Consider the following 19,737-nt stretch of genomic DNA (forward strand, 5'->3'; position numbering starts at 1 on the left):
TCTCTAACCTTTAATTACTCTCTCTTTTATATTTATTTTTAGTCCCACTTATAAAATTAATAATAAAAGATCACATTTTACTCTCACAATTATTAAAAAAAATTGAGAGGATTTATCTCCTACAAGACAATCTCTTTGGCAAGTACCCACATCGACGCGTCACATTACATAATTTATCATAAAATTCAGCTCAAGTCATGGATAACATAACCTAAGTTTAATTATATTTCACAGTGACAATAGGCATTTGTAATAATTTTGTGAGAAATATCTGAATTCAAATTAAAATCTGGACATTGACAAGTCAGTTTGAAAATTAGTGTTAAGACTTTTAGTGCTAAGTAGTAATGACTATAAGAAATGAATGATGCGCTTGCTGTCGTCATTAGCAAACACAATTAAGAAAATCTTAGATAATATGAATTAGTCCAAAACTTTGAAGCAATCAAAAGAAAAAGAAGGAAGATGAGCAGTGGGGCACAAAATAAGGTGGTGTGTGTGACGGGTGGTTCTGGTTACATAGCTTCATGGATAATCAAGTTCCTCCTCCAACGTGACTACACTGTTAGAGCCACCGTTCGTGATCCAAGTAAGTGTCTTCTTTTTCTACTTAATTGGGGCTTAATTATAAATTAATTAGTACAGCGTATTGTGAATGTAATTTGATTTATTTTAATTGTAGGTAATCCGAAGAAGGTTGAGCACTTGCTGAAACTTGAAGGTGCAAAGGAGAGGTTGCAACTCTTTAAGGCAGATCTTCTAGAAGAAGCTTCTTTTGACTCTGTTGTTGAGGGATGTCACGGTGTCTTTCACACCGCTTCACCTGTTTTATTTACCGTTAAAGATCCACAGGTATGTAACAAATTCTAACTAACTTTACCGCACAACTAACAGCTCTAACTAATTTTAACTAATTTACTTTTATTTCAGGCAGAATTAATCGATCCAGCAATAAAGGGAACGATTAACGTTCTTGAATCATGTGCAAAATCAGCATCAGTGAAACGAGTAGTTTTAACATCATCTTTTGCAACACTTATACATAATGGAAAGCCTAAGCATCCGAATGTAATTGTTGACGAGACATGGTTTGCAGATCTAGATTACTGCAAGAAACAACGCGTACGACCCCTCCCTTAATAATTTCCCCTAAAACTTGATCTATAATCATAGTCAAAATGCATATTTATGTGTGCTTTTCCTTCCTTAACTACAGAAGTGGTATTCATTTGGGAAAACTTCGGCTGAGAATGTTGCAAGAAAATTCCTGAGTGAAAATAATATTGACTTGGTTGTGATTAACCAAGCAATGACCATAGGCCCATTATTGCAACCAGAGCTTAATGCAAGTGTTTCTACAATTTTAAATCTAGTCAACGGTAAGAATGTTACTACATGTGCACTAAAATTAGTCATTATATATTTGTGTATATACATATGTAATTTATCTTATTTTTAATATATATTTTACACTAGTGACTAAATTTAATATACACCTAATTAATATGATTGTTTATTTTTCATATTTAAACTAATACTAGTCAACTCTCTATTTTTCCATGTTCTCTAACATCTTTTACATTATTAAAAATTCTGTGTAAAAAACATTTTAGAGTAAAATTGTTAATAGAAGTAAAAGTCTTATGCTTTACAAGTACAAAGTTTGATTCTTTTGTATGAAATTGTTGACTAGACATGAAAAGGTAGGCAAAAAACAGAGAACCAATATAAAACATAAATAATCCATATGAAAACTAAAACCTATTCAAGTGGTAGATGAGGACTTTGATTTTTTTTTCTAAGAGCTCTTATACTTGGTTGGTGGTGCAAGCAGGGTCAGAAACATTTCCAAATAAAACCTTTGGATGGATCAATGTGAAAGATGTGGCTAATGCACATATTCAGGCATATGAGATTGCCTCAGCCAGTGGAAGATACTGTTTGGTGGAGAGAGTCTCACATTTCTCTGAAGTAGCCATGATCTTGCATGATATCTACCCAACAATAAAAATTCCAGACAAGTGAGTTTAACAACTTTGTTAGGAAAACAATAAAATTCAATTAAAAAAAATTACATATTTGAAATTTATGTTAGCTAATTATTTTGATTTTGTTTTTCCCTTGATGATAATAAGTGACTATGAATTGTATATACAAGGAGTAATGAACTAATTAAGAGATAATTAAGTTGCTACTTTTAATATCTTTCATTTTTTTTTCTAATAACAAGGTTTTCACAATATTATTACTTATCAGGTGTGCAGATGATAAGCCTTATGAGCCAACATTTCAGGTTTCGAAAGAAAAGGCAAAGAGCTTAGGAATTGAGTTTATTCCTTTGGAAGTGAGCCTTAAAGAAACTGTAGAAAGCTTGAAAGAAAAGAACTTCATTATATTCTAGCTAGTTCATTAGGGGACTACATCTCAACCATAAATTAGGCTTGCATATCAAGAACCAATTCACTACGAATTTGATTTTCATTTAAAGATTTTGTAATTATTTAATAAATTACTACATACATAAATTATTATTCGAATTTTCCACAATTATTTAAGCTTAAATTATTAGATTGGATTTGTCAATTTTGTTTTTTTATTTATCTTATAATTTTTTATTATAATCTACTTTTTTTGGGTCTGGATATTCCTTATTTTTAAATAAAATTTTATTGGATTGGGATATAAAAAGACAATATTTTACAATAAGAATAATAAAATGAATAATAACTATAACGTTTTGGCTAAAAATAGGGATTTTGAAACAAATGAATTCATCAATTCTCTTATATTCTTTTTAGAATTATCTTTTACATTGTTAATTTTTCTCTCATAACCTATCATTTAATAACCTAAATAGAAAAATAAAAAGATTTAGTATCACTATGTAAATTAAAGGATTAAATACGATTTTAGTCTTTAAAGTAAAAGTTGAAATTTTTTTTTATCTCTAACCTTTTTTTTCTACAAAATAGTCCCTAAGATTTAATTTAGTTTTAAAACCGTCCTTTAGACTAAAATACCCTTTCCCTTCCCCTTCCCCTTCCCCAAAATCAACGAGAAGCAAAGCAGAAGCAGAACAACAATGAAACAACAGAACTAGAATAACAACAACACCACCAACAATAATAATAAAATCAGAAGCAAAATCAATGTAATCAGAAGTATAAACAGAATTAGAATCAGAATGAAACAGAAGTATAATCTACTGGTAGTACACGGCAACAAGAGTAGGACATGTGAAGAAAAGGACATGTGAAATTCAGAAAGAAATGAGTGAGGAAAAAAAGACAGAAACGAAGAAGACATATTTGATCATTCCATGCATGGTCTCTAATGAAGATGATGGCAGCACCAAGACTCTTAGCTGGGTTAATCCTAGTTCTAGTAATAGGCATGATTGCCAAGTGGATCAAGAAGACAGCAAATCCGATCGGAAGCAGCGGCGACCGGCAAAAAGCAGCGACGATCGGCGACCGAACGAGGAAGAGAAGCAGAAACGGCGAGCAGCGAGCGGCGTGCGACGTCCACTCTCGCGGATCTGCTGATGTCAACATCAAAGAGCAGCGGCAAGATCCAGGGACCGAACTACAAAGAACAGCGGTAGCGGTGAGGAGTAGCAGCAACGGCGGATTCTCTTTCCTCCACCTTTCCTTTTGCTTACATGATTTTAAAAGAAAGTTAAATTTTAGGGACTATTTTGTAACAAAAAAAAAGTCGAAAACAAAAAAAAATTTTCAACCCCTACTTTAAAGACTAAAATCATACCTAACCCTAAACTAAACGTGAATGAAGGAAAATATTAAACTTCACTATTATGATGCTGTTGCAGTATTTAAAAACACTATCTACAAACATACACATAGTGAAAGTAATTTTAATTGAGGGAAGAGGAGAAAATGTAAATTATATAGCGCGAAATATGGGAAAAAAATTATACTTTTTCTTAACCAGCAGAATACTTTTTTTTGTTGAGGGCAATACTTGATATGAAATCAGAGTTAATATTACATTCTTTAATTATAATAGACTAAATTATACTAACAATTTCTTTTAGCTATCCAATTAAAATCAACGTTACAAGCATATTTAGAAAACAAGCATATTTAGAAAACAGTTATATTAAGAAGGCAAAAAAATCAGTTAAAATTTATTTTATTTAATATTTATTAATTATTATAATAATTAATAAATATTAAATAAAATAAATTTTAATTATTTTTAATTAATTTATTTGGGTTACTAAATATTTCTGTTAATAAACATATATACAATATAGTTTTTAGTCTTTTAAAATGTGTGAATAGAATAATTCTAGAATTAGTTTCAATTAAATGTAGGTAAAAATTTAATTGTAATCAACTTTACTTAATAACTAAGAATCGTTTAATAATTTAATTAATTTGACTAAATTTTTATTTAACCACTCTTAAATTAATAATTTAAGGTACTTTAAGTTTCTACCTATAAATTAATATATTAGTGTTGGAAGGGAAAAACGGAGTGAATTTTATGAATGACCCTATTGTGGAACCGAAGTTGGAAGAGGAAAAACATATATAAATAACAGAAATTTAACTTTTAAAAAGTTAATGGATCCAATCATTTGTAATCTTTCATATTAAAAATAAACAATAAAAAAGAAAGAATATTAACTCATGGGCCTTGCATGCTAACAACAGATGTTATCTGTCGACACTGGAAGTTGATTTTGGCCCATCCTATGTACTTAACTACTTATCTATTGAAGTTTCTTGTACATGTTCACGTGTCCACCTTACCATCTAGGGAAAACCTTGGCCAAATATTTGGTGTTGGAACTTATATATAAACAGAAATGTTCCGTAACCAAAAAAAAAAAATATTAACCAAGTTGGATTGGTTTAATGGTTAGCTTACTAGTCCGCTTAAACAAGTGTCAAAAATTTAAATTCTGCCTTATGCATGCAGTAATTCATTGGCCCAGCGACAAACCCTTGAATGAATCTCAGTACCGCGACGGATTAGTCCTTAACCTATCGGGTTGGGGGATACCGTGGGAAATAAAAAAAAAATTAATTTTTTTAACATTATTGATAAAAAAATATTAAAATATATTCTTTAATTATTTATTAATAATTAATATTTAAAAATATAAAATAAAATATATTATTAAATTAATAACCAACTAATAACTAAAAACAATAAATTTTAATTATTCCTAACAATTCTCTTGGCGATATATAAATGCGGAGGCGAGGCAACATGCAAAGGGAAAGAGAAAGTGAAGGATAGAAGAATGGAGAGAAATGGAAATGGAAAGGTGGTGTGTGTGACTGGTGGTTCTGGTTACATAGCTTCATGGATAGTCAAGCTTCTCCTTCACCGTGGTTACACCGTCAAAACCACCCTTCGCGACCCAAGTAATAATTTAATTATATTGCTCTCTCCCTTTAATTAGCTTTCCTTCCACATTTATGTTTGTCTTAGCTCCTCCATTTTACCAACTGAGCTCTGTATTTTCATATATTTATCATTCCTTCGGATCCATTTTAATAAAAGAAAATAAGGTTTTCTTTAATTTTAAACTTCTATTCTAATTAAAGAATTTATATGTGAAAGAAATATATATAGAGAGTATCGATTTGTTTGGTGAACACGCATGCAGGTAATCCGAAGAAGGTTGAACACTTGTTGAAGCTTGATGGTGCAGAAGAGAGGTTGCAACTCTTTAAGGCAGATCTCTTGGAAGAAGGTTCATTTGATTCTGCTATTAGGGACTGTCATGGTGTCTTTCATGTTGCTTCACCTGTTCTTTTGGATGTGCAAGATCCACAGGTTCGCCCATTAAAAAAAAAAAATCTTGAAAAAGAAAACTCCTTTAGTAAATTCAAAATGAAAAAGTTTAAAGGACCAGGAAATTTAATCAATAATGCAACCGTGATGCTAGGTAGCCAAAAAATAATTATAATATAAAAATAGTATATAAAATTTTCTATTTTTTGATAAGTAAGTGATATATATCTTCTTATCACTTATCATTTTTATCATCTATTATTTTGCTGTATATTTGGAGTCATTAATGTTCTTTCCAAAATTAATTTTAGTTTCTTCTAAATCAAATCCGTAACATCTCTCAATCACATTATTATCCATTAAAATGTAATAATTCTCTACAAAAAATATAGAAATTAAATTAAAAAGTTTTAAAAACTTCTACTATACAACTTATATTTTACATATAGACTATTAAAATATAAAATATAAACAAAAATTAAAAAATATTTTTTTAAAAATAATTATTAACTCGTCATATTAAAATTAATAAATAAGCATACATATAAATATTAAATAAAAATATTCACACATATGAAATAATTTGAAAAATACAATAAAACGTATAGTTTAAAATTTGATAATATTAATTATAAAAATTTATTAATTATAAACATTATAGGTATGAAATTATAAATATTATGAATACAAATTATGGATGTTATTAACATGAAATTATCGATGTTATGTGTATGGCTTTATAAATGTTATGTATAAATTTATTAATTGAATAAAATAATTTAAGAATTTGATATTTTTTTAAATTCAATTATGATAAAATTTAAAAAATATCGGTGTTAACTTTATATTTACATATGCAATAACTAAAAAATGATGTGTATGGACGTAATATCTAGTAAACATAAATTTAATTTTAGATGTTAGTTGTATGTAATTATGGATGTTATGTATATGTACGTATGAATGTTATGTGTATGAACTTAGTTAGTATACAATATAATTATAAATGCACATAAAAACACAAAAAAAGAAATTATACTAGTTAATTACCATACCTCATCAAAGCTAGTGTGGTTTTTCATATTATCGAGAATTGGTAGACTGACAACAACCTCGTCGGGTGAGTCCATCTGTTGTTCAAATTCTTCATCAGCACCTTCTACCATAGGTACCGTATTAAGGTCGAATTCACATGCCATACTATTTGTAATGATAAACGCGACTTCTTGTAAAATTTCTTGACTTATACACTATTGTGCTTGTACACTATTGTGCTTGCAATGGTATTAGAGTCATGATTTTTGAATTATCATAATTAAATTAATGGAAGGTATATATTACAAAGAATCAAGTGCAAGTAAATACCTTAACGGAAACAAAGAATTAATAATTTTTTCGTATTTTTATTGATTGATATTAAATGCCTTAAAGGAAACAAAGAATCAAGTATAATTAACTCATTTAATGTATATTATCATTACCGCCCATTCTTATTATTATTATTAATATTTAATGTATTCTTAAATATAAAAATTAAATTATAAAAGGAATATTAAGTATTGATGATAAGAATGTCTAATAGTAAGGAATATGATATTATAATTAATATCATTAATAAGTAAAATTGATAAGAAGGTGATAAATAGAATGATAAGAGAGTGAAATAAAAAATAAAACTGTTATTAAGTGATATAAATGAAGTAAATTATAGAAACTTTTGACTAATTATAACTGAAAATTTATGGTTACCAAACTTTTTTCTAACTGAAATTAAAAAAAAATATATTAGTTAAACAAATTATTTCGTAACTAATTTTATTTAACCAAATCTTTCTTTTTCTTTATGTCTCTTATCCTTCTCTTCTTTTTTTAACTAAAATTTTTTGTTATCAATTCTTAAGTTACTAAACCAATTTAGTTGAACTTAATTATTAAAATAATTTAGTCATATAATATTATCTAAAAATAAAAATACTAGGTGAAAATATTTGGTTATATAGCATCACTGTATTGAAAATATAGAATTTTTTAAGTTTTTAATATATTGTAATAAAGTTACAATTTTTTGTTTTAATTTTTTTTTTAAATCCTATTCTAAAACAGATGAATTGAGCCTTTAGTTTTATCCGGGGTTAATAAATATATAACAACTTTTGTGTCCACAATTTCTAATTTCAGAAAGAACTAATTGATCCAGCAGTGAAGGGAACAATTAATGTTCTTAAATCATGTGCAAAAACACCATCAGTGAAGCGAGTGGTGTTAACATCTTCCATGGCTACAAATCTATATAGTGGAAAGAATAGAACTACTCCCGAAGATGTTGTTGATGAGACACTGTTCTCTCTTCCAGATATCTGTAGGGAATCACAGGTAGTTTCCACGTGCACATTATTTTAGAGAAAAATCAAATCAATAATTGGAAGCTTATTTTATTATATTAGCCTTATCAGTGGAAACACATGATGATTAATTAATTATATTAATCAAGTGCGAATTATTAATTAATTAATTAGAAGTGCGCATTATTTGTTTTCAAACTTTCCTAATTTTCTTATTTTGTGTGCGTATACGCAAAGATGTGGTACTGTCTTTCGAAAACATTGGCTGAGGATGCTGCATGAAAGTTTGCAAAGAACAACAACATTGACATGGTTTGCATTAACCCAGGAATGGTGGCTGGCCCTCTCTTACAACCACTCATTAATTATAGTGTTACACCAATTTTAAACCTAATCAATGGTAGTAATTCATTTTTATTTACTCCTCATGTTGAGTTATTTCTATTTTAATCTCACCATGTCTAAATTTTTTATAATAAATATTGTTTTGATATTAGTATTTTTTAACAACCAAATACTTATTTTTCTTTCTTATTTTATTTTATTTTTATATGAGTGTGAAAAGTTTTTTTTTGGGCCTATTAACAAAATACATATTATGAATTAATATGAAGATACTAGTTAAGAATCATTAGATAATAATTTAGTTAAATATGTCAAATTATTTAATGATTTTCAATTAACAACTTCATATAAAAACAATTACATGTGAATTTTTGTTAATATATATATATTTTAATTATTGGAACTTAGAATATATAGAATCATATCAATTGTTCATGATTATAATAAAAGTGCTAGAATATGAGTGTGTTAATTGTAAATATATCTGTGGTGATAGATTTAGTTTCATGATTTTGTCCATGTGTTTAGTTCCATCATCTAAAAGGAAAATTACATTTTTACCCCTAGAAAAGAGTTGTTTATAATTGGAAGTGTTTGACGTAAGTGTTCAGGTACAAAGACATTTCCAAATTTGTGTTATCCATGGGTGAACGTGAAAGATGTTGCAAACTTTCATATTTTAGCATATGAAGTTGCTTCAGCTACTGGAAGATATTGTTTGGCCGAGAGAGTGGTGCATTTCTCTGAACTTGCTAACATGTTACGTAATCTCTACCCGACATTACAAATTGCAAATAAGTACGTAAACCATTTAATTTCTCCAACTCCAACCATACTTATAATCAGTGATCTTCATATCGCATGTGTATTTTGTTAAAAGAGTTTTGTGTTGAAGGTGATGTAAATCTATTTATGTATATAAACCTAATATTTGGACAGGTGTGAGAACGATGAGCCATATGTGGCAACATATCGGGTTTCAGAAAAGGCTAAGAACTTGGGAATTAGATTTACTCCTTTGGAGGTGACCCTTAAGGAGACCGTGGAAAGCTTTAGAAAAAATAAGATATTCAACTTCTAATTCGTCATTTCCTCCGTTTGAAGAATAAATGTTGATAAAATGCCATAATATTAATGTACTGTATATGTGTGCTTCATATTGAATTTTTTTTTTTTAATAATCGAGACATCCATCGTGAAATAAGATAACTAAAACCTCTGTTGCTAATATCAAACTATAAGGCTTGATTCGAAATCAAAATATGTTAATATTAAAAATATTATTTGTATATAAAATTAGTCACTAAAATTATAGTTATATATAAATATATATGTAGTTTAATTTATTTTTAATATATATTTTATGTTAATAACTGATTTTAATAATTAATTTTAGTGTACACGTAACATAATTGGATCAAATATATATATATTACTTGATAAGTTATCTGATTATACGTAGGTACGGCTATTAGATGTTAATATGAATGAATCCTTAATTATGGTAAGTTGACTACTTAAGAGATAAGAATGACGGTCTTTTGACTGATGTATCATTTTTTTAATTTAATATTAAAATATATTTTTTTTAAAATTAATTATTCAAATATTATGTTTTTATAAAATAAAATATAATTTTAAAATAAAATATTATTTTAATATTAAATATTTGGAATAAATTTTAATTTAATTTATAACATTTTTAATATCTTATTTTTATTTTCAAAAATTTTAAATAAATTTTAATTTTTTATTATTAAATTTTATATAAATAATTAATAAAATGAATGATGTTAACATTAACATTATTATTAATTCATATTTTTTTGGTGTGTTAGAGAAATACATGCAACATTTTTTATAACACTTTTTTTGGTCTTTTTTTTGTAAATAAACGTTAAATTTTATGAAATAATCATCAAAATTCTAGAATTAAAGAAATCATTTTTACTTTAGTAATTATTAGTAGGTTAATTTTATTTATATATTGAAATTAAATATTAATTTTTTAATATACTAATTATTTATTTAATAGTGAAATAATATTAAATTCATTAAAAACTTATGGCATCGGAATAAGACGTTTAAAATTTTCTAAAAAAATAAGACGATTGAAATAATGTTAAACACCGCATTAAAATTCGATGCAAATGTTAGCATCAAAATAATATTTTATTTTTCATATTATGATAATTAATAATAAAATAACAAATTGGTTGTTATTTTAAAAAAGTTATTTAAAAAAATACTATTTTAATAATAAATTTTGGAAAATGTGGTACATTAGTAAAAAAATCTGTAAGGATGACAGAGCCATGATCTAAGATTTTTTTACCTAAATGCGCATCTAAAAAACATTAATTCCCAAAATGCGCATGGCTGGAAATCTTTCTGTAAATGCGCATTGCCATTTTGTGGCTTCTGCCCGTAAAATGGAAATGAACTCCATTTCAATTATGGTGCCCACGAAATGGGCATTCCATGTCATGCTAACCACACACGAAATGGATATCCCATTTTCAAGATGGCAGCAGCGAAATGGAAGGAGGAATTCACGGCAGGCATCAGCGAAATGGGTGTACGGCTGAGTTCAGAATCCATGTCTCCTGTATCGCACACGAAATGTCAGAAATTTGTGTGTACTGCACACGAATTGGGACAACGGCTAGGCTATAAAAGCCCTTCGCCAGCAGAAGTAAACCCACATTTCTCACTCTCACTTCTTCTACCCTTCTTTCTTCTCCGAAAATTCCACTCTCACAGGAGCTACTTTCACTAATTTTTGGGTGTCATAATGGCATCTGAATATATTTATGTGGTCATATATCCCAATGGTGAAATTTCGTATACAGGTGAGGGAGTGACCTTTATGTGTGACGACCCACTTTGGATAATGATTTCTCCACAGTCGTGTCTGCAACAACTTAAAAATATGATTCTGATGAACACTGGGCTGATTGGAAAAAAGGAGATCAATATGCTCATTTACAGGATGCCCGTTGCTGTAGCTAATTCGTTTACATATCAGAAGATGCATATTAAATCTGACCAGCACGTGTCGATGATGTTTTCATATCATCGTAGCATCGGAAGCATCTATTCGATGGAACTCTGCGTGAAGCTCCAAGATGTGGGGGGCAGCTCATCTAGTTCGAATAACGTGGAGGAAATGCGAAATTCCGGTGCTGGTGAAGGCATTCCATTTTTGGACATAGGTAGGGGTCGTAGTCCGTCCTTTAATGCCTTCGTGGCCCCCGCCCAGAATACAGAAATACCTGACCGACGTCCCTTCTCGAATGTCCATGTTGCATATCCGGAAGGAATGGCCGACAGGTTGGCTGACTCATCTGAGGAAGACGAGATTGAGAATGATAGTGGAGAGGAAGCAAAGGTTGTTCCAGAAACCCAACCGGTTCAGGGCGAAAGGGTCATCCCAAGTGTTGTTGAACCGATCAATGTTGCAAGGGTCGGAGCTCTTTCCAGCGGCACCCCCGACCATTACCTGCACCTCAGTCTTGGTCCAATGAACTCGACAAATGCAGAGGACATACCCAGTAACTATGGTTTGACAGGTGAAATGGAGCTAGAGGTTGGCCTGAAATTCCTGACTAAGGATGCAGCAATGCTTGCTGTTAAAAACTACAACATACGTCGAAGTGCGGAATTCAAAGTAGTGGAGTCAGATCAAACCAGGTATGTTTGTCGGTGCAAACTTTTTGGTGACCAATGTTCCTGGATGGTGAGGGTTGCGAAGACGAGGGCGTCCAGATTTTGGGAAGTTCGAAAATACCAAGGGCCTCACACTTGTTTGGCGTCCGAGACTTCGCAAGATCATGCTCAACTGGATTCAAATGTCATATGCCAGCACATATTCCCCATGGTTCAAGCAGACGCAACGATTTGCATAAAAAGTACCTTGTTGATGGGAATAGCACAGGACGGAAACAACAACATTCTTCCCATAGCTTTCGCGCTAGTGGAACGAGAGAACACAGATGCATGGTACTTCTTTCTGACCAACTTAAGGAGACATGTGGCTACGCAACCAGATGTTCTACTGATCTCTGACAGGCATGCGGCCATAAAGGCTGCGCTGGAGCAAGAGGGTTGTGGCTGGGAAAACAATGTTTACTGTGTCCGACACATTGCGTCCAATTTCGCAACAAACTTCAAGAGTAAAGAAGCCAAAAGACATCTTGTTAGCGCTGCATACTCGAAGACCCAAGAGCAGGCACAGTACTACCTAGAGTTAATCAGCGCGGAGGATCCAGCCACGTCCCCAGCAATGATGGCTTGGATAAGAGGGTTAGAGCCACCGAAATGGCTCCAACACCGCGATGAGGGGCGCCGATATGGTCACATGACAACGAACTTTTCTGAATGTATCAACTCTGTTATGAAAGGCACTCGTAACCTTCCGATGTTTGCAATTGTGAAGTCCACATACCACCGTTTAAATGCATTGTTTGTCCAGAAGGGTCGGCAGGCAGAAGCACAGGTTGCATGTGGCCAGATGTTCTCACAGTTCTTGCAAAAGGCAATACTTGCCAACAGGGAGGGAATCACGCAGATGCTTGTCATATCACACGACAGGGCGACATCGATCTTCACCATCGATGAGATAGCCGGCGTAGGGTCTCAATCCAGATTCAGAGTATACCTCCAGCAAAGACGGTGTGATTGCGGCTACTTTCAGGCATTGCACTACCCATGTGCCCACGCGCTTGCAACATGTGCCCATGCTAGGCTTGATTGGCAGTCATATGTCGATGATGTGTATCGGGTCGAAAATGTTTTCTGGGTATATTAGATGGAGTTTCCCCCATTTCCTGATGAGGAAGTGTGGCCACCCCATGAAGGACAACTTCTCCGTCCTAATCCCCACCTGCGACGATCGATGGATGGCCGACCTGTGTCGACAAAAATTCGGAATGAGATGGACGACGTAGATCCTGGACTGGGAAAGCGATGTGGAATTTGCAGGCAACCAGGGCATACTAGGAGACATTGTCCTCATGTCACTGGCACTTAGCGACGTGGCTGGGTCGGATATTGAGTGTTGTTTTATTTTCAATTTATTTAAATTCTCGTCTTTAGTCAGTGTGATGTGACATGTTTTAGAATTAAAGAGATGAATGCAATATTTCCTTTTCTTGTCAAATGATCACACAAATTTGTAACCAGTACTACATGAATATTAACAACACCGAATTTCATACATCACAACATAGATAACCGTAAAAAAATTACAACCACGAACTACGATACCATAAAACATAATAAAGTACAAACGAAGGGAAAATACAACCATCGGACGATAACAAATAACCTTAAAACCATAACGTGAACTAGTGATGGTGTCCAGCATGTCCCAACCTCCCACCTGTACCACATGAAGGTGCTCGAGTGTCACGGCGGGGACGTCCTGGCTATGCCTCCTCCCCTACATCATCAGCCCCCGCATATGATAAGCGACGGCCCTCTAACAACGATGGCTCGAACGGGCGCATCTGGGATCCGGCCGTGTCACTTACAGAAACAGATCTCCTCCTTCCGACAGGGGGTGACTACCTGAATCAGACAGTCGAAGTGCAAGTCCTAAGTCGGTGGGTGTGCGTGGTGATGCCTGAGAAGGAATGAATTGATCTAGGCCATCAAATAAAGATGAAAGTTTGTCCAACCAACTCGATCCATAGAGTCAATCAGGTCCTGTGTACTGCCCCCTGCGATGAACCACCCTCCTTGTAGGTACTATTGTAAGGCATATACTGATGGACCGTGGATGACTGAAAGGGGTCCTCTGCGACGAACGGCTGCGAGCAGTAGACATCTCCAGGGAAATTCACTTCCACCGGTGGATGATCCTGCTAACTCCAAACATTAACCTGACCTGGATCCGGAACTGGAGAGTCTGGGACCTGCATCTCATCAGCTTCGACAGCCTGATGTCTTCCACGGCGGGAACGATGGTGTCTCCTGTCCTGCAGAACTGCTGGTAGCTGAACGACTGGGCCACCGTACTTTGCCGGAGCCCCTCGCGGAATATCATCTCCTCGGGGATCATGGAAGGCCTCCGGGGGTGACAGAAACCTCTTTGTTCTCGAGCAATACAGCCTGTAATAATCATGACTGGGATGCAAGGTATCTGCCCTATCAATCTCTAGCCGATATGATACAGTCCGTCTGTTTGCCCATACTTCAAACCATGTCTGCAGGCGGATGGGCCACCATCCATCGTCGTTGCGAGCCGACTGGCGATGGAAGGTGTCTATGTTTAATGGAGGGTTCGGTGGACCTTGTTTGCCGCCAAATTGCCGCATGACTCTATCGATGTTAACAATCTCGATCCAGCGGAACAGAATAAGTGGCACGACCGCCGTATGGAAATCCCATGCGGAGCACCAAGAAAGTCCGCAGGCACCCTCGACAAAATACGTGCATCCTTGTACGGCATCTACACAAACTACCAAATCCAAATGTCATTTACATAAGTAGACTAAATTTCATGGGACAAAACAATATCATGCGAGAGTGATGCAACAGGAATAGTTACCTCATCCACCTTAAAATTGTCCAACCTAAGCCGGTGCCTTTGTAAGCGTTGCTCGGCGTAGTCATTCTTTCCTCTCTTGCCCGCCCACCTGCGAAAGAACAGAATGAAATTATAACCACATTTAAAAAATTACGCAGAGGAAATAAGAACACAAAGCACAAATACAGAACATATGGAAGAAAACTTATTACGTTGTAGCTAACGGAAACATGTATGGGCTCGTCACGTCCGGTGCCCAGAAAGGAAGCCTGAAGTATATCCAAGACATCAACAGTGTATGACAACCAGACATTCCCTCGACGTTATAATCAGTCGCTAGGCACATGGCTCTATACAACCAACAGAGCACGGCACTACCCCAACTATATGTACTAATGGCTTCATAGTTTGCCTGGAGAGGAAGATAACGTACGTGAACCGTGTTGTTCGCTTTGTCAGGAAGTAAAACGCCACCCAATAAATACATAATGTAATAACGTGCATACCGTACGAGGGCCTCCTCGGGAGAGTCAAAAGGCATCTGTTGCAGTCTACTCCTGAGCCACTTCAGTTTTATGTTATACTTCGTGGTCCCAACATGTCCGTCAGGAACTTCTCCAAGGAGTTCCTCACACCATTGCCAAATATCTCTCTGGTGGAACTTACTCCATGACTTCAGAGTGCCGCTGACCGGTTCACCGTCGATTGGTAATCCCACCTGCATGGCAACATCCTCCAAAGTGATAGTACACTCACCCCATGGGAGGTGGGATGTATGGGTCTCAGGACGCCATCTCTCCACAAGAGCGCTAATCATTGGGTTGTCGTACTCAAAACACTTTATCAGAGACGCATAATAGAAGCCGGCTCTTCTTAGATACGGCTCCAGCATCTGCCTCCTAATCTCCATACTCGGATCTGCTTCGTCTACAGAGAAAACATCGACCAGCGTGCCATGCAGAGTCAAGACACGTGCCGGCTGAAATTAAAATAGATCAAAACACAATTATATAGTTTAAAACAATTATTTAAATTATTAACAAATTTTTTTTTTGTAATTAAAAAAAATAAACTCACCTTAACATGTAAATGAGCATAAATGTGAAATTCATCCAACCTATTAAGATTTTCTTCCACATTAATTCCACTTCCACTCATTTTTTTAATATTTAAATTACTCCTCAACTTCTCTTTTTTTTCACCGAAGCGACCCACTACTTCACTTCTCCTTTTTTTTTACCTTCGTTCTGGTCCCCTTCCCTCCCACAACCTCCTTTTATATGCTTCAAACTCACAACCCAACAATAAATTGCCTCACTTTCACCCAATGCATGTTCGTACGGGAACTGCAATTGCTGCTTTGACTGCCCCCCCCCCCCATTTCGTGCTTGCCACACTTGAGGATGGCCATTTCGTGTGTGCCTCCCATGAAATGCCCAACTCGTGGATGACACACTTGATTTGGTCCATTTCGTGTGTGCCATAAGTGAAGTCCCCCATTTCGTGCTTGCCATGCGTGTAATGGTCCAATTCGTGGACACCAAGCTTGACATGCTGCATTTCCTTTGTGCCAGGAATGAAATGGTTTGTGTCAATGCCATGATCCCATTTCGTGGACACCCTCCTTGATGTGTATACCATTTCCATTTCGTGGCTGCTCCTTACGAGTTGGGATGCGCATTTGCAGAAACATTTTCATCCATACGCATTTTGGGAATTAAAGTTATCTCCATGCGTATTTACGTAAAAAAGCCCATGATCTAATAAATCGCTGATGTATGTGATATTACAGAAATTCTTATATATGCTTGTATTAATAATAATGTTAGACATTAATAATACAAATTATATTGTTATTGTAGAAAAAATACAATATATTATATCGTAGAGTAATAATAGCTTGTATATATTGTATATAAAAGACAATATATTATATTTTTATGGACTATATGTATTTTTTCCATATAGTATATAATTATCTAGTCAAATTTAAATATTATTTAGGATCATATATAATTATATAGATATTCGTTAAAATTGGTCGTTATTTTAGTAATTTTTATAGTGTTTGTTATTTTCTTCTCTTTTTCACTTCAAATGTAATTTTTCAATTGTGATTAAAAATTCTATTATATTATTATCATGTCATTAAATATAATTTTGTGCACTATAAAAAAGTCGTCAGATATCGATGAATTTATCAAAATTCTCGCTGTAACCTATTTATCGTCAGATTTAACAATGGAATAAATTCAACAGTATAAACCTCGCTGATAACTATTTATTAGTGAATTTAGAGACGAATATAAACTTTTAATTACAAAATTTTAGAACTTGTTACCATAGAATTTTTTTCGATAAATCTGACGGTAATATATTATTTAATATTAATAATTAAATTAATAATTATTATTAGTGAATTTAACCGAGGGTACACCTAAATTTTATTTTTTAAATTTATTTAAAAATTTAATATATAATTTTAAATAGAACCAGCAACAACTTATTTATTACTTTAGGTGACACAACTGAAAAATAGAAGATTAACTAAACAAGTTTCTTTTATCTCTTTTCTTTTACTTTAAAACTACTTCATCCATAAATGTATGGAATCTACCATTTATATAGGAGCTAAACAATAACAATGATAAATAAAAAAACTAAAGATCCAAAAAATAATTCCTATATAATTTGCAATTCTAATTCAACAAATCACAAGATCGTCAAATTAAATAAACCCTTACATCCTAAACAAATTACAAAATCATAGAGAAGCTGAAAACAAAAAATAACAAAACATAAAAAAGCTAAAGTTGAAGTATTTCCTATACCTTGCTATAATACTATTCAAATTAACAAATCAAGAGATCAATTAAAATGCACTAAAACCCCAGTAATTTACTCACAATTTTATTAAAGTTACTTATCCTGCTGGCAATTATGACATCAGTGACAATTTGAACAAGTATGAGATATGTGAGTCAAACCTTCCTTTTAAACGTCATTAGGTAAGCAAAAACGACAGTAAAAAAAGGCATTGTGACAACAATTGCTTGGTTAAACGATACAAAAAGATATCTCAAAGACATGTTTCTAAACACAATAGAAATACAGAAAACAAGGCTCAAATTAAAGTAAAGATCTTGAAAAACTGAATAATTATTAGCAAAAAATTTAACAAATCAACAAGAACAATGACAACAACAACAATTACTAACAAATCAACAAGGATCATAACAACAATAATTATGAGAACTGAACAATTATTAAAAAGATTTAATTAATCAAAAACAATAACAGCAAATAAATTTAATAACTACAAAAACTGAACATCTATGCAACAATATAACAATCAACAAGAAGAATCAGTAACAAGAAAAATAACTAATAGAAACTGAATAAGAACAATCAGCGACGAGATGCTGAAAAACTAAATTGAATAACAGAGTCATGCACTATACCTGAAAGCCAGAAGGAATGGAGCTGGAGGCGAGTAGGTCTGAAAGGGAAGGCGACGAGAGGCATAAGACGACAACAAAGTTACTATAGAGCTCGCGGAGTAGCGGACAGAGGAATTCGCATCTTCAAGCTCTGGGAGAGGAAGGAGATGCACTGTTGGAGAGGGCAAAAAGGGGTTAGGATTTTTTTTAAAAAAAATAAAAACAAGATGGAATAGGAATAATGCTGAGGGCAACCTACTTGGACGACGGAGGAAAGACACAACTTCGACGACAAAGAGAGCTGCAACGGTAGCTCTTCCAAGTTCCAATGGTGGCGGAGACAGAGGGAGCAACTTCGTTTGAGACAACGAAACATGATACAGACGACTTGACGCAGACTTTGGAGGAGAATGGAGGTGTGCATCACTGGCGGAGGGTGATCGAAGGGGCTGTCGGAGGTAGTTGTAGGGGAGAGAGAAGAGAGGGAAGAATGAGGAAGAAAAAAGAGTGTTCTCGAAAGTGAGGGAAGAGGGCCGCACATTTTGAATTTAGATCAGGTTTATTGTTGGATATACCAGTGGATAAATCCGATGATAATGTATTTCGTATGACTAAAACACAGTGTTCCATTAATTGAACTTTATTGGCAGATAAATTCGTCGATAATTCTGACAGTAATGTTCGCGCCAATTTTTCTTTTTCTCTTCCAAATATTACCGGCAGATTTATCATCAAAAAATATAATCCGACGATAATTTTTTTATCCGACGAATTTATTGTCATATCCGACGATAAATCTAATAGTATTCAGTGTTTCTTGTAGCAGTGAAAAACGTGACACAATTGTTGATTTATTTATTTATTATTTAAAAATAAAAAATCTAAACTCTCCACCAAATAATCAAATAATAACTTATATTTGCTTTTATTCTTAGTATATATCTTCTATTTTTAATTATACTCTTAATAATTTATTTCGTAAATTATTAATCATAGTTGTAAATTTCTTGTAATAATTATAAATTTGTGGAGACAATAGAAAAATTAATATATTGTATGTTAAAATAAGTAATTAATGATTGGATAATATTAAGAATATAAATAAAATAATAGTGATCAATAATAAACTCTATTTTGAAGGGAAATAGAAGTTACGAAAGTGTAGACATTCACTTTTAGCATATTAAGGTTGATGATTTCGTAAAGTTTATATATATATATATATATATATATATATATATATATATATATATATATATATATATAATGGATTATTAAATTTAATTTTTAAAAGATAACTTTTTAT

The 19,737-nt window shown here is 33.0% G+C and overlaps 3 protein-coding genes across 3 annotated transcripts; 2 read left to right on the forward strand and 1 right to left on the reverse strand.

Annotated features, from left to right (window-relative positions):
- Positions 1 to 208: 208 nt before the first annotated feature.
- On the forward strand, positions 209 to 2,568 carry LOC112789272 (cinnamoyl-CoA reductase CAD2). The gene is made up of 6 exons (XM_025831104.3): positions 209 to 589; positions 683 to 852; positions 931 to 1,122; positions 1,217 to 1,379; positions 1,835 to 2,021; positions 2,257 to 2,568. Exons 1-6 carry the CDS (start codon positions 466 to 468, stop codon positions 2,399 to 2,401), a joined length of 981 nt encoding a protein of 326 aa, XP_025686889.1. The 5' UTR covers positions 209 to 465; the 3' UTR covers positions 2,402 to 2,568.
- Positions 2,569 to 5,236: 2,668 nt separating this feature from the next.
- On the forward strand, positions 5,237 to 9,616 carry LOC112789273 (cinnamoyl-CoA reductase CAD2). The gene is made up of 5 exons (XM_025831106.3): positions 5,237 to 5,399; positions 5,645 to 5,814; positions 7,951 to 8,145; positions 9,064 to 9,257; positions 9,399 to 9,616. The coding sequence occupies exons 1-5, from the start codon at positions 5,276 to 5,278 to the stop codon at positions 9,538 to 9,540; spliced, it is 825 nt and encodes a 274-aa protein (XP_025686891.1). The 5' UTR covers positions 5,237 to 5,275; the 3' UTR covers positions 9,541 to 9,616.
- Positions 9,617 to 14,955: 5,339 nt separating this feature from the next.
- Positions 14,956 to 16,149, reverse strand: LOC112772459 (protein MAIN-LIKE 1-like). Its single transcript, XM_025817410.1, has 3 exons — positions 16,069 to 16,149; positions 15,204 to 15,970; positions 14,956 to 15,100 (listed from the first exon to the last, which is right to left on the reverse strand). Exons 1-3 carry the CDS (start codon positions 16,147 to 16,149, stop codon positions 14,956 to 14,958), a joined length of 993 nt encoding a protein of 330 aa, XP_025673195.1.
- Between the last annotated feature and the right edge of the window lie 3,588 nt (positions 16,150 to 19,737).

Source organism: Arachis hypogaea, chromosome 3 (assembly GCF_003086295.3).
Source record: "Arachis hypogaea cultivar Tifrunner chromosome 3, arahy.Tifrunner.gnm2.J5K5, whole genome shotgun sequence".
Lineage (NCBI taxonomy): Eukaryota > Viridiplantae > Streptophyta > Magnoliopsida > Fabales > Fabaceae > Arachis > Arachis hypogaea.